This window comes from Rhincodon typus, chromosome 30, assembly GCF_021869965.1.
Source record: "Rhincodon typus isolate 14 chromosome 30, sRhiTyp1.1, whole genome shotgun sequence".
Taxonomy (NCBI): domain Eukaryota; kingdom Metazoa; phylum Chordata; class Chondrichthyes; order Orectolobiformes; family Rhincodontidae; genus Rhincodon; species Rhincodon typus.
The window spans coordinates 6,799,391-6,811,888 of record NC_063361.1 but is presented as its reverse complement, the minus strand read 5'-3'; the positions used below and the strand labels follow the sequence as shown (position 1 = coordinate 6,811,888).

Below are 12,498 nucleotides of genomic sequence, written 5' to 3'. Positions count from 1 at the left end.
CTCACCCACTCACCCACTCACCCACTCACCCACTCACCCACTCACCCCTGCTCTTGGACTCTCTCTATGGATCTCAATCCTGCACTCTCCCCCTCTCGTTCACTGTCTCTAACGTGTACGTCCACTATGCTCAGTGGCCGCCTAGCTGTCTGCCCTCCCTAGACCTGCTTGCCATCTGGGCCCTGCCACCCGCCGATGGCCCTGTTGTCACCCAGTCTGTTCAGTCTCACTCTGTTTACTGTTGCACAGCTCGTAAAAAGTACGCCCCCGCCCTCTCCGCTCACCCTTGCTGTCCCTGTCACCCTCCCACCTCTGGTGGCCAAATCGATGGCTGCCTTTTGTATTTTTCTACATATCTTCACTTTAAACAAAATTCCTTAAGACCTATTTCTGATTAAGCCTTCAGCCAGCATGCTACCCACAATGCATCTTTCCCTTCCTGACTGGGTTTCCTTGTGAAGATTTGTTTTTGTTCAAGGGAGCTTGTTGGAATCTATCTTTACGTTAAAGGTGCTGAATGTGATGCTCACCTCTGGAGGGAAAGAGAAGGGAGAGAGAAATGCCTCACTTTTCTCTTTGGTGCTGAATTCTGCTCTGATAGTCAATCACACTTGTCTTTTTAGAAGCTAAAACCATTGAGTAGATGCTGTTAGCTAAAATTATGCAGATGTATATATTTGAAAATGAGTTAATGGTCTGGTCATATTGCAGGAATGAAGCCTAATTTGCTTGGTTCTGGGGAAACTGTGTTTAGTGTGCACAGTGTTTCATTGCAGATGGTTGACCTTATACTGCAAATTTCTGAATCGGATAATGTCCTAGGAACTGAACCACTGTGGCTGCTGAGTTTGCACAGCAAACATGGCCGCGTTCACTATTCTGTCTATCTGATGGGTCATTTGGGACAAGGTTTCATTGTGTTCACAGGAAAAAGGTTCGGTTAGGTACTATAATAGAACTGGCCAGTGTGTATTTTCTTTAGGTCTGGTCTGATAACTGTGACTTCTCAGTAAAACAGTTATTAATTGAGGATTTATTTGAATCAAGTTAAGGAAAATAAAACTTCGGTGGCTAACGTGTTACAAGAATTCAAACTGTACAGTCTCCAGGTTACGTAGCAAAAATCATCGATGGAGCTTCAGTTCTTCAGTTAACCTCTTGTAAGTGGCACGTGCAATATATTGGCCTTATTGAGACAAGCTAAGTGGCTCCATAATTGACACAACACTGTGGCAAACTACATCCAAACATCCCAGCAGTCCTGGAGGATGTACTCTTAAAGGCAGTATATAAACATTTAAGTCATTGTGCAATCTAGTCTTTTAGCTTGGTTCTAAACTTCTGATTATTTCTCAATTGCTCCTAATCCTCAAATGCTATTCGTACAGCAAAAGTTAGTGCAATATTGTCACTTCAGCGGTGAATACCTCGGAACTTGCTTTGATAGTCTTGATGTAAGTCATAAATATCAAACCTTGCAATGACTGCTCCGCCCAGTCTGTCAAACTTGGTGATAAGTGTTCTTTTGTGCATATTTAAAAATGATTGCAAGAACACTTATCAAACCGTGTAACTTTCCCATTGATTGAACAGTAACATTTCCAACAATGACAGTACTTGTAATGTCACAGGCATTTTGCAGACTATAAACACTTAATGGGTTACTTGAAGTTTGAATTGTTTTTAAACTTTCGTGGCGTGTGGAAAAAGGGTGTGAGAATGTGACTTGGCTTTTTTTTTTGTTAGTTCGCTGTTCAATTTTGCCCTCCCTCCACTTCTGTCATTGCGCCTTCCTCTATCTGTGTTGGCGGCCAGTTGGAAGCATGTCACTGTCTTTATCTAAGGTGTGGTCCCTGGGAACGGAGGAGCAGACAGCAGAGCTGTGAGAAATGCAAGTCCTGTCTGCTTCCATCAGGGAGCAGAGGAGTAAGTGAAGTCAGGATCACTTGTAGTGTAAAATACGCAGCAGGCTGGAAAATTCTGGCCAATATATGTTCTAGTTTTTAAAATTTAACAGTCTGAGAACAAGAATGTATGTGTTACACTTTTTCAAAAACCTGGGAACAAGAAAGTTCAAATGATCCAGCTGTTGGTTTGGATGTGGTTCCAACCTGCAATTAAAGGTTGGGATCCAGGCTATCTATTGATCAGTAGCTCTTAGTTCCCACGCTGTAGGTTTAATCATCAATTCCAAAGCGGCTGCCTCCCAATAGAAAATGTGTCCTTGGGTTGGTTTCCCAACTTCAGAAATGATCTGAGCTGTAAACTTTGTAAACAACAGATAGCACGTAATCGCAGTTAGGTGGCCACAACAGCAATTGCTGAATCCATGTAGAGGGTTCATTTCATATTCTGTTTGGTCAGCAAGCTCCTGCAGTGAAGGTGTTTCTGATCCTTGTTCCCATTTTTCTAAATACAAGGACATTCTTGCTTTCTTCATTATAGTGCTTCCTCACAAGGTAACAGTAAAGCTGGGCTTCTGGGAAAAAATATGTGCTGAGCAGGCACACGAGCGGTATGATAGTCAGACAGTTGCCTCCTTTATATCAGTTATAGGATTGTTTACTGAATGTCATCTCTGGTGTGTTCATTAAGATGCCGTGCAGATTTTTACGAATAACACCTTTTTACTGTATTATAATCTCACCCTTGGAGTCTACCTTCTGTATTTTCAATTTTCTGTATCCCAACAGAATTCACTTTATTGAATTGTCACTATTTTACATCATTGATGCAGAGAAAAGTAACTTGTTCCGCTGCTCCTCTCCACACCATCCTAGCTGTGTAGAACATTATTATTCCCATAAAACTGTGTTCAGATTGACTGATATACCTTGTGGCTTTTGCACTGATACAGGATTGTATTTAACGTTAGGAACTGAACTGTGATATAGCATACACCTTTAGTGTAATTTATGGTGTTCCTTTATAATTTTAAGTTTTTGTAATAATGTAACACTGTGGGGTTGACTTTTTAAAATCCATCTTTTCCATGTTGAGTTCTGTATCTGTTACTCCTTGTATTTGTGAAACCTTTATGTGCGAGGGCTTGCAGTCAGCACCTGTACAAATTTGCTTATAGAAAAACATCAGCATACATAATCACATTGCTCCTTCTGTGTTCAGTAGTTGTGTTTCTAATGTTGCTGGCGTTTTATACCATGTAGCATTATACTGATTAGAGACAACTTTGGAGAATGCTTTCCATACGGTGCTGTTCTGTTTGTGACATAAGTAGGATCTCTGTCCCCTGAACTTGCTCGTATTCCTGGGACATTAAGAAATTTTGGACAGAGTGTCAATTCATTGACTTTAGTCAATGGTGAAATTAAATAATCCTACGTATGATCAGGATGCTGATTATACCTGCCTGTAAGGGTGGTGAAAGCAGAATTGAAAGGAACTAGGAAAAAGGGAATTGGAAAACTTCCGAAAAAGGGAAGATTTGCAGAACTATGGGAAATAAAACTACGGGTGTGAGACTAGTGGATAATTTTTTCGAAGAGCTCGCACAGATACAGCGGGCTGAATGGTCTCTTTTTGCACTGCATAATTACATGATAGTTAGTGACCAGTCCAGACAACAGTTCATTATAACCATTTATTCTCATTACCTCTGCTGCTGAGCTGTACTTATCAGAGTGCTGAAGAGAATCTAATCAGTTCCCTGTCACTTTATCAATACAACCACAGCTGTAGAACCTTGCTGTGAATATCCAGAAGGAACTGGGAATGGGGGGATGTCATTTAGACCCTCAAGACTATACCATTTGCTGAGATTGTGGATGATTTGTGACTGAACTCAAATACTTGTTTTTGTCCTTTAATTTTAATGCAGTTGGTTAATGAAAATCTATCTGTTTTAAAATTAACAATTGATCTGACATCAGTTGTCATTTGCAAAAGAGAGTTTCAAACTTCTGGTACCCATTATGTGCTGAAGTGTTTATTAACTTCAGTGCAAAAGACCTGGCTCTAATTTTTAAACTGTTTCTGAAGACAAAACTCCCCAATCCATCGAAAATATCTTTCTCCCTGCTCCTTAATATCCTGAATATTTTAATTAACTGACCCCATCATTTTCCAAATTCCTCTAATACAAATCAAGTTTGTATAATCATGCCTCGTAATTTAATTCCTGGAGTCCGGATACTGTTCTGGCTAACCCATACTGCGCTCCCAAGACTCTGATACGAAGAGTTGTGTAGGGTACTCTATGTATGATCTAATCAGGGTTCTGCATAGCTGCAGATGATTCCTATCCCCATGTATTCTAGTCCTCCAGATATACAACCAGCGTTCTATTATTAATAATGTTTCTGTCTGGACTTACTATTTTCTTTGGGCCTCCACAGTTTCTGGCTTTTCTCCAATTAGAAAGTACCCTGTTCTAACCTTGTTAGGTCTAAAATAGATAACTGCATGTTTGCCTGAATAGAAATCCTTTGGCTTAATTTGTTAATGTCTCATAATTTTACTCTTCCATCTCCATTGCTTCAATGCCAGTTATCTTTATGTAATTGGCAAACATAGATACATGTGTTTCTATCTGATAATTAGAAGTAATTAATAAATATGCCAAACAGATTATTGTGGGACATCATTAGTCACTTCTGCTTTCGCTTTTCTTGCTGCACTTTAACTTTAGGTAACAGATTTCCTTATGCCTTCTGGAATTCCAGGTAAATAAAATCCGTGGACATTCCCTTATTTCACTCATTAGTCACCTCTTCAAAAAAATTCAATCAAGTTCATCAGGCATAACCTACGTAGAAATCCAAGGTATGAATCAGATGAAACTTTTCAGTGGATTGATGTTTTTCAGTTCTGGGGTCACAGTCTGAGTTAAATGACTTGTTTCCATCTACATCGTCCATGTTGAGGTCGTGTCTTCTCTTAATCTTTTTTCATTAAAAACAAGCTCTGCATTGTTTGTTTGCTTTACACCAGATTTCCCCAACATTTTCAGTGACACGGCACACTTAACAAGACTACCAATTTAACAGCGAACTCAGTTTCTTTTCAGCTGAATTGATTGCTCACGGACATCACATTCACTTGCATTTTCTATACCACAGTGGCTCAGTGGTTAGCACGGCTGCCTCACAGCACCAGGGACCCGTGTTTGATTCCAACTTCGGGTAACTGTCTGTGGAGTTTGCACATTCTCTCCGTGTTTGTGTGGGCTTCCTCTGGGTGCTCGCATTTCCACCCATAGTCCAAAGATGCAGGTTAGGTGGATTACCCGTGCTAAATTGTTCGTAGTCTCCAGGGATGTGTAGGTTAGGTGGATTAGCCATGGGAAATGCAGGGTGATAGGGTGGGGAGGGGAGAGGGTTCTGGATGGGAGATGCTGTTCAGAGGGCCAGTGTGGACTCGATGAACCGAATGGCCTGTTTCCATAACGTGGGGATTCTAAGAATGGAGACATTGAGTGATTGGTGAACCTCCCCCGTACGCCCCCTGACTCTGTGTGCCCCCGTCCGTCCAGCCACCTTCTTGCAGAGGTTGTGGTGTGGCCTGGTCACCAGGGGCAGTCGCTGCCTCCGACCATGCAGCACTTGGTGAGGTGGTGAGCCGACCTCTCCCTTGGACTCACTTCCAGCAAAGAGCCAGCTGTCTGCATGGTGCAGCTCCCGTACTCTCCATGTTCCCGTCTCCGCTCTGGCACAGCCCTGACAACCCATAGTGGCAGCGGTGCGTAATCCCACCGGCTCAGCCCAGTGAAAGGCAAAGGCCAAAAGTAACAGTCACTGGACCCATGCACTGAGTACCAACATCATTCACCAATCAAAAGCTGGGAGCTGTTCCCCTTGTCCCCATAATAGGGGCATTAGGTGTTAGCAGGTAATGTGGCACTGCCACCTGAAAATGTCAAGGCATACTTCTCACCATATATATAGTCCATTGTACACATGGGCTCTCACAACTGGAAAAATAAGTTTCAACTTTTAATCAAATGCCATTGGGACATATTGCTAACACAATTGGATATTTTCAGTCAAACAAGTTATTTGTAAGACAATTTGTAAAGCTACTTGCTTCTTGTGTATAATCCTGTCTAAACGCTTTTTAATTTCAGAGTGCTATATCACTAGTCATGGTGACCAACAATTAAACTTCAACAGTATTACTATTCTAGCCCTTTCATCGTGTGAACTTGGTTCCTTTTCCAATATTTACAACTTTGTGTTTATCTACATCTGGATATTTGAGTGTTACAGATTATAATTTATGCCAGCCCATGATTGTACACTGCTGCTGTGGGAAGAATTGGCAGTATTGTTTGCTTTAAATCTATGCAGATTTGAAGATAATTTTATGTTGATGGGTATGGAGTTCTATAATTGAACCTCAGCAGGAGTGAATGAAGATTTGCCAAAATTAGTTTTAACAGCAGGAAGTTTGCAAATTGATTTACTTAATGACCTTATAATATAATGTGATTCTGTTGATAACTGAAACAATCTAATACATGTGAATTGCTGAAGCATTTCATATAGTTGAATGCTAAATTACATCTTGACTCTCGAGCTAATGGAAGCAAATTGAGGGCAGTTTTGCTAGCAGACTTTGTCGCATATAAAGTGCTTAATGTATGAAACCTTTAACCTCATTTATTGATGTCCATTCCAAAAAAAGTTCACACAATATATTTTAAAAATTATATATATATAGCATAGCGAAAGTCCGTTTTGCCAGTGAAATCACAAAACCAGAAAGGTCATTTCTTCAAACACTCACTCACACCCCAAAACTGAGTGGATCCCAGAACCTGCTTTCTTTTCGGTGATATACCTGAATCTTCTCTGTAGCATCATGATATTTTTCCCCAAATGCCAGCGTGCATTCTGCAAAACATAACGTTGTCATTCAGCCACCACTGTATTATTCTGCTGAGTATGCAATATATTATAAAAGGTAATGTCAATCCAATTGAGGATGTAGGTAGTGAAAAGCACAAGCCTAGCTTCCGTGCTGCTCAGCAGCATTCCCCTGTAAGGTCTAATGGGCCTCACAAAATCTCCCACACAGTGGATTTCACTTACTTTGCATTTGGTAGAGTGTAGGAGTTTGAGGCATGATCTTACAGAGGTTTATATAATCATAAGGGGCATAGAAAAGGTGAACAGTCAAGGTCTTTTCCCCAGGGTAGAGGAGTCCAAAACTAGAGGGCATAGGTTTAAGGTGAGAGGGGAATGATTTAAAGGGGACCTGAGGGGCAATTTTTTCACGCAGAGGGTGGTGCGAACGTGGAATGAACTGCCAGAGGAAGTAGTAGATGCAGGTACAGTTACAAAGTTTAAAAGACATTTAGACAGGTACATGAATAGGAACGGCTTAGAGGGATATGGGCCAAATATATGGGGACTGGTTTAGTATAGGAAACTTATTCGGTGTGGACGAGTTGGACCAAAGGGTCTGTTTCCGTGCTGTATGACTCCGAGTGCTTGCTTGGCTTTTTGAATTATGCTGCTGTAGAGACAGGTTATTCACATGTTGGATTTTCGAGATGTTGTGCTCCGAGTTGAGACCACATGTAATTTTCGGATGAAATGGGATTGTATGGCAAGGTATAATCAGACCTGAATATGCTGACATATTCAATTCTCATTCTAAAGTCATACATTCTGTTCTCATTTTTTCTGATTTTATTACAAAACACACCATATTAACTTTTATAATGGGTGCTGTAATATGTAAACTTGTACTGCAGTTACAGTGCCATAGTGCCTCCACTAATGAGAGATTCATAAATTCTTTGGGTAATTACTGTAATCCTATTCATATTGTGATTTATCGAAAACATCACAAGGCACTTTGTGCAATCACTTATTGTAAAGTGCTGTGTTATGTAAGCAAGTGCTCAGCTATTGTTGGCCAGCATTGCAGCTCAGATAACAGTAGAATCAATCGTAAGTTAATTTGCTAATAGTTGTTGATGGTATTAAATATCATCTCATGGTTTTGAATGGTATGGGCAATTTTTAAACTTCCTGTTCAAAAGCCACTTCACTAACCAAGGAACCTTCTGTACTTCCAATATTGATATTACATTAAGATGAGAGAAATTTCACTTATAGAGTACCTTTCAGAACCTCTGAACATTTCTTTTTCTTCTGTTCATCATATTGCTCATGGTTAATTGTTCTTGAAATTGGTGGTGAACTGGTGTATTGAACCACTGCAGTTCACCTTGTCTGTCTACACTGCTATCAGAGAGGCTATTCCAAGATGTTAACTCCATGACAATGAAAGAACAGTGATATATTTCTGAAATAGGATGGCATGTGATGAGGGATAGTAGGGGTGATGGGAAGGTGCAGTCTTTACCAGTTTCCATGCATCTAATGCTCTTTCCTTCCAGGTGGTTGAGGTCAAGATACAAGTTAAGGGTAGTCATGGTTCTTAGAGTAAGAAATGAGACAGCCGGTTTATATTCAGTGAAGTCCCACAAAAAGCAGTGTGATAGTGAGGAACTAAACATGCTTTATTTTCATGATATTGGTTAAGGGTTACAATTGGGCAGGACACTGTACGACTCATCTACTGTTCTTCTCAACAGTGCTGTGCGGTCTTTTTTTATCTATCTGAGAGAGCATTCAATCATTAATTTTGTTGATCTGTGTATTTAAAATGATGTCAGGATCAAAAAAAAAGAATTTATCCAGTTGTTTTGAAGGTTTTGGAGCTGTCTGTTGCTTCGTTCTTATGCGGTCTTTTTCGGACTGTTGCACATCGTCTAATAATGTATCTATCGTTGCAGGGAGCACAGAAGAAGATCTTGGATGTGGCAAATATGTTGGGAATGTCAAATACTGTGATGCGTCTAATTGAGAAGCGAGCGTTCCAGGACAAGTTCATTATGATTGGTGGAATGGTGGTCACCTGTATCATCATGGTCTTGGCGGTTAAGTATTTGACATGACTCAATGTTGTCTTGCAGACTGTGCTTCAGGGAAAATAAAGAATCAGTATTTCCACGAAAAGACTGCCCAAGTGATTGGCTTGTTGCTTTCAGACTCCACACCCTCTTTCCCCCTCATCCTCCCATTGCCCTGAAACTATTTCAGGTAAATGACTACCAGTCTGGACGAAAAGCCCTTACATACTTTGTAACCATGCTGCCAATTCTTTTGGTCAGCACTATTGATCAAAGATTTGAAAAAGCCCAATAATCCCAATTCTAATAAGTAAAAGTGCTGGATTATAATCCTTTTAATTTTGTGGTACCCAGAGGAGGAAAAATAAACCTTTGTTTAATAAAAAGAAACCTGTAATAAAGCTGAATTTGATGATACTGCCAGGAAGCCTCTTTGTACTAATTGCTCCTATCCTCCCTCCAGGCGTTTTCCTGCAGAATAAACACAATTAATTTCAGGTGACTGAGCTGACCTTTTCAGAAATAGCATTTTTCAACAAAACACCTTCACCTCTTGATGCATTCAAATGAGGCATTCCATATCTCCCCCGACAAATGTTGCAACCTGGTGCTTCAGGTAATGGCCAGATGCACTATCCTCATCTGCCACCTGCTGAGCTCTCAATTCCTGAGAGAGCAAGTTCCTGATCTCAGCCAAGCTTCAGAGGCAGCTGTTGACTTTGAAGGTGTGTTTGCCGCATAGTCAATGAGAAACTCTTGCGGACAAATGAACCCAGGCCACCTGCATGGATCATCTAATGGTGGGCTCCAAACAGAATCAAGGAGACAGTGTGCAAGGTGTCCTATTCCTGCCCTGAAATTCATCCACTGGTAGGTTTTTAAAAAAAAAACGTCACATACTGGAGAGAAACTGGAGTTGAACTTAAAAGAAAATGGTACTGCTATGATAATTGAAGGATTTTTCTATTGCTGTTGGAGCCTGTATTTATTATAAAGCAGCAAACTACTTTTTACTTATTCAGTCAAGATGGTGCCCAGGTGTCATCGCTATTCACTGTGAAGCTGAGAAATGGTATCCTTACTGTCTTTGCACTAGTGGGAAATGGATGTCATGTGAAATGTTCCTCATTGGAATAACCTGTCTGCCTACTGTGCATCAAATTGTCTGATCATTGTTCCACAATATTGACTCTCAGCCTGCAGGATGCTTTGGAATAATTGAAAGGTAGCTGCTGTACTCAATTTAAAAAAAAATACATTGCTTCGGCCTTACTGCTATTTTGTCTTTAATTCAAATGTTCTTTTTTCTGTGGTCGATACTTATAGCAAGTGTACTTGCCAGTCTCATTGTAGACTGGCCCCAAATTATATTTTAAAATTAATAAACCAAGCTCTGTTCAGTAGATGTCCAGCGACTTCTGTTAAAGATGCTTCTACTTTCTGACGGTTAAGGTGCAACATGTGCTTTCATGCACATCTGTATTGTGGAATGTCTCTAGAAATGGTTTGATTTGCAACTGTGTATACATTTAATGGTTTAATGCTACTGATGCACGAGATATGGTTTGTAATTTGTTTTTACATTCTGCCTATCAGACTGTGAATCCTGTCTTTTCACCTCGATAGGTTTGAATAAATAATGTAAATTTCAATCCAAATCTTATGAGGCAGGCTTTCCTCTTCCTGTGCTTGGACTATTGGATTGCTTGGGCTGTGAGAAATGAGAATACACAGGAAGTCAGGCTGGGAGGAGTGCACAGTCATAAGGGAGCTTGTCTGATCTTTTGTCTATTTAAAGTAGTTTTGGAAATTAAGCTGACTCCAGTTGGGTGTGCATACTTCCCACCCAATTTTCCTGTATTCGCTACGCCCAGGTGATCCAGTAGCCCAAAGCATGGGAATGTTTGCCCTACAAATAGCTTGTTTGCCATATTCTTGACTAATTTTGCAAATGAGCGTGCTTTGAACTGTCTCGTATGATGTGTTTGTATAATTGTTCCCTTTGGTAAGTGATTGTCAAGTTTTGGTGATGGTTGAAAAATCCATTTGCTTTCCACTAATCACTGCTGGTTAGAGTTGTTAAAGAACTTAGTATGAATGCAAACATTCTGTACTTTAAAACAGTTTCATCGCAATTCTTGAAGAACGTTTCAGTAGATTGTTCACGAAGTTTGATCCTGGACCGTTTTCTTTTCCGACTCCGGTCATTGCCAAGTGAGCTAGAAATTGTGCAGCATTTAAAGCGTTGAACTGAAATCTATGAGATTTAATGTCATGATATTCTCTGTCACTCACTACCGATTGGTAATGAATGGTTGTGAAACTTCTGGTTCTGGTGGGGGCCATGTGTTGTACTGGTTTCTTTTAATTCCAAGTAAGTTTCCAACATATTTTCAAATAACTTATTTCAAAATCTTCTCCAACCACTGTTCTGAAAAAGTTTCTCTCACCATTTTAATGGACATTCCCAAGATTAGAAACTTTTGTAGGATTGAATAAAATCAAAACCATGAATTAACTGTGTGTGTGTGTGTGTGTGTGTGTGTGTGTACAGATGTTCATCAAGATAGAGCGAGAGAAAACAGCTGGACACAGCATTGCTCATCCTGCAGCTTATGACCTTGTATAAAATAGCAATTCAATTTTAGCAAACTCACTTGGAAGATACCCACTCCTGCTTTGGTGAATCAATCCAGCAAGGTGACTATGACAGTTCACAAACAACATGCGTCTAAAATTCCTGGACACACTGCGTGACTTTTTACCTTAATGATTAGAAGTTTGTGTACAGCAGACAACACTGTTTCTAATGTGCTGTCAACGGACAGAGCTCCATGGTGTGATCTTCTAGCTACCTTGTCACATAGGCAGTTGTAGTAACATGTTTGTCCTGGGAAGTACTGATAAGTAAAAATTTATATCAGTCAAACTGAAAAGGTACCCATAAAAACATTGCTTCAAATTATTCTAGAAGGTAATGCAAACATGATAACAGCTAATGCAAGTTTCGCTAAGGTAATAGTTCCAAATTCATTGCAGTGTAGTTTTTTCCTGTGATTACTTTGTTGACACTGCTGTTTCGGATTTCTGTAGAGATTAACTGTGTAAAGGTACAGTCCACGCAGAATTCTTAAAATGCAGTCAGGAAATCTTCCACAAGACCATGAGAGAAGAAGCAGTTCCAGGCTTAGTTTCAGGGAGTGAGTTTGGGCAGGTGAGAATGGTCAGTGGGCGAGCATTTTAAAGGTAATGATGTGCTTCATGTAGATTTAGAATAGTTGCGGAAAAGGTGAAAGATAAAAGAATTAAAGTCTTAACTTGTTGTGGGGAAAGGCCAGTTTACAAAGCAGAAATGAGATTTGGCAAAGTGGACTAGAAGTAGCTACTGGGAGACATATCAGTGTCAGAGTAGTGAGAAGTATTCATGGAGGAAGTTGAGGGTTCAGAATAAATTTAAGCCCAGAATGAAAACATGAGGCTGTCTCGTATCTAAATCCATGGATCTTTAGATGGCACTTGCTTGGAAAAGACAAAGAAAGAAAGTTTATTTCAGATGTCCCAAGCTCAATATTGCAGAAACCCTAGTGGAATATAGAAAGTGAAAATAAAAAGGA

The 12,498-nt window shown here is 40.1% G+C and overlaps 1 protein-coding gene across 4 annotated transcripts in view; it reads left to right on the top strand.

Moving 5' to 3' along the window:
- Positions 1–11,402, top strand: part of gosr2 (golgi SNAP receptor complex member 2) — a 55,855-nt gene extending 44,453 nt beyond the window's left edge. For all 4 annotated transcript variants that reach the window (XM_020535662.2, XM_048614662.1, XM_048614663.1 and 1 more), the window contains one exon: positions 8,768–11,402. In XM_020535662.2, the coding sequence (XP_020391251.1) occupies positions 8,768–8,929 (162 nt within the window). In that variant the 3' untranslated portion in view covers positions 8,930–11,402. The remainder of the gene's footprint in view (positions 1–8,767) is intronic.
- Positions 11,403–12,498: the final 1,096 nt, after the last annotated feature.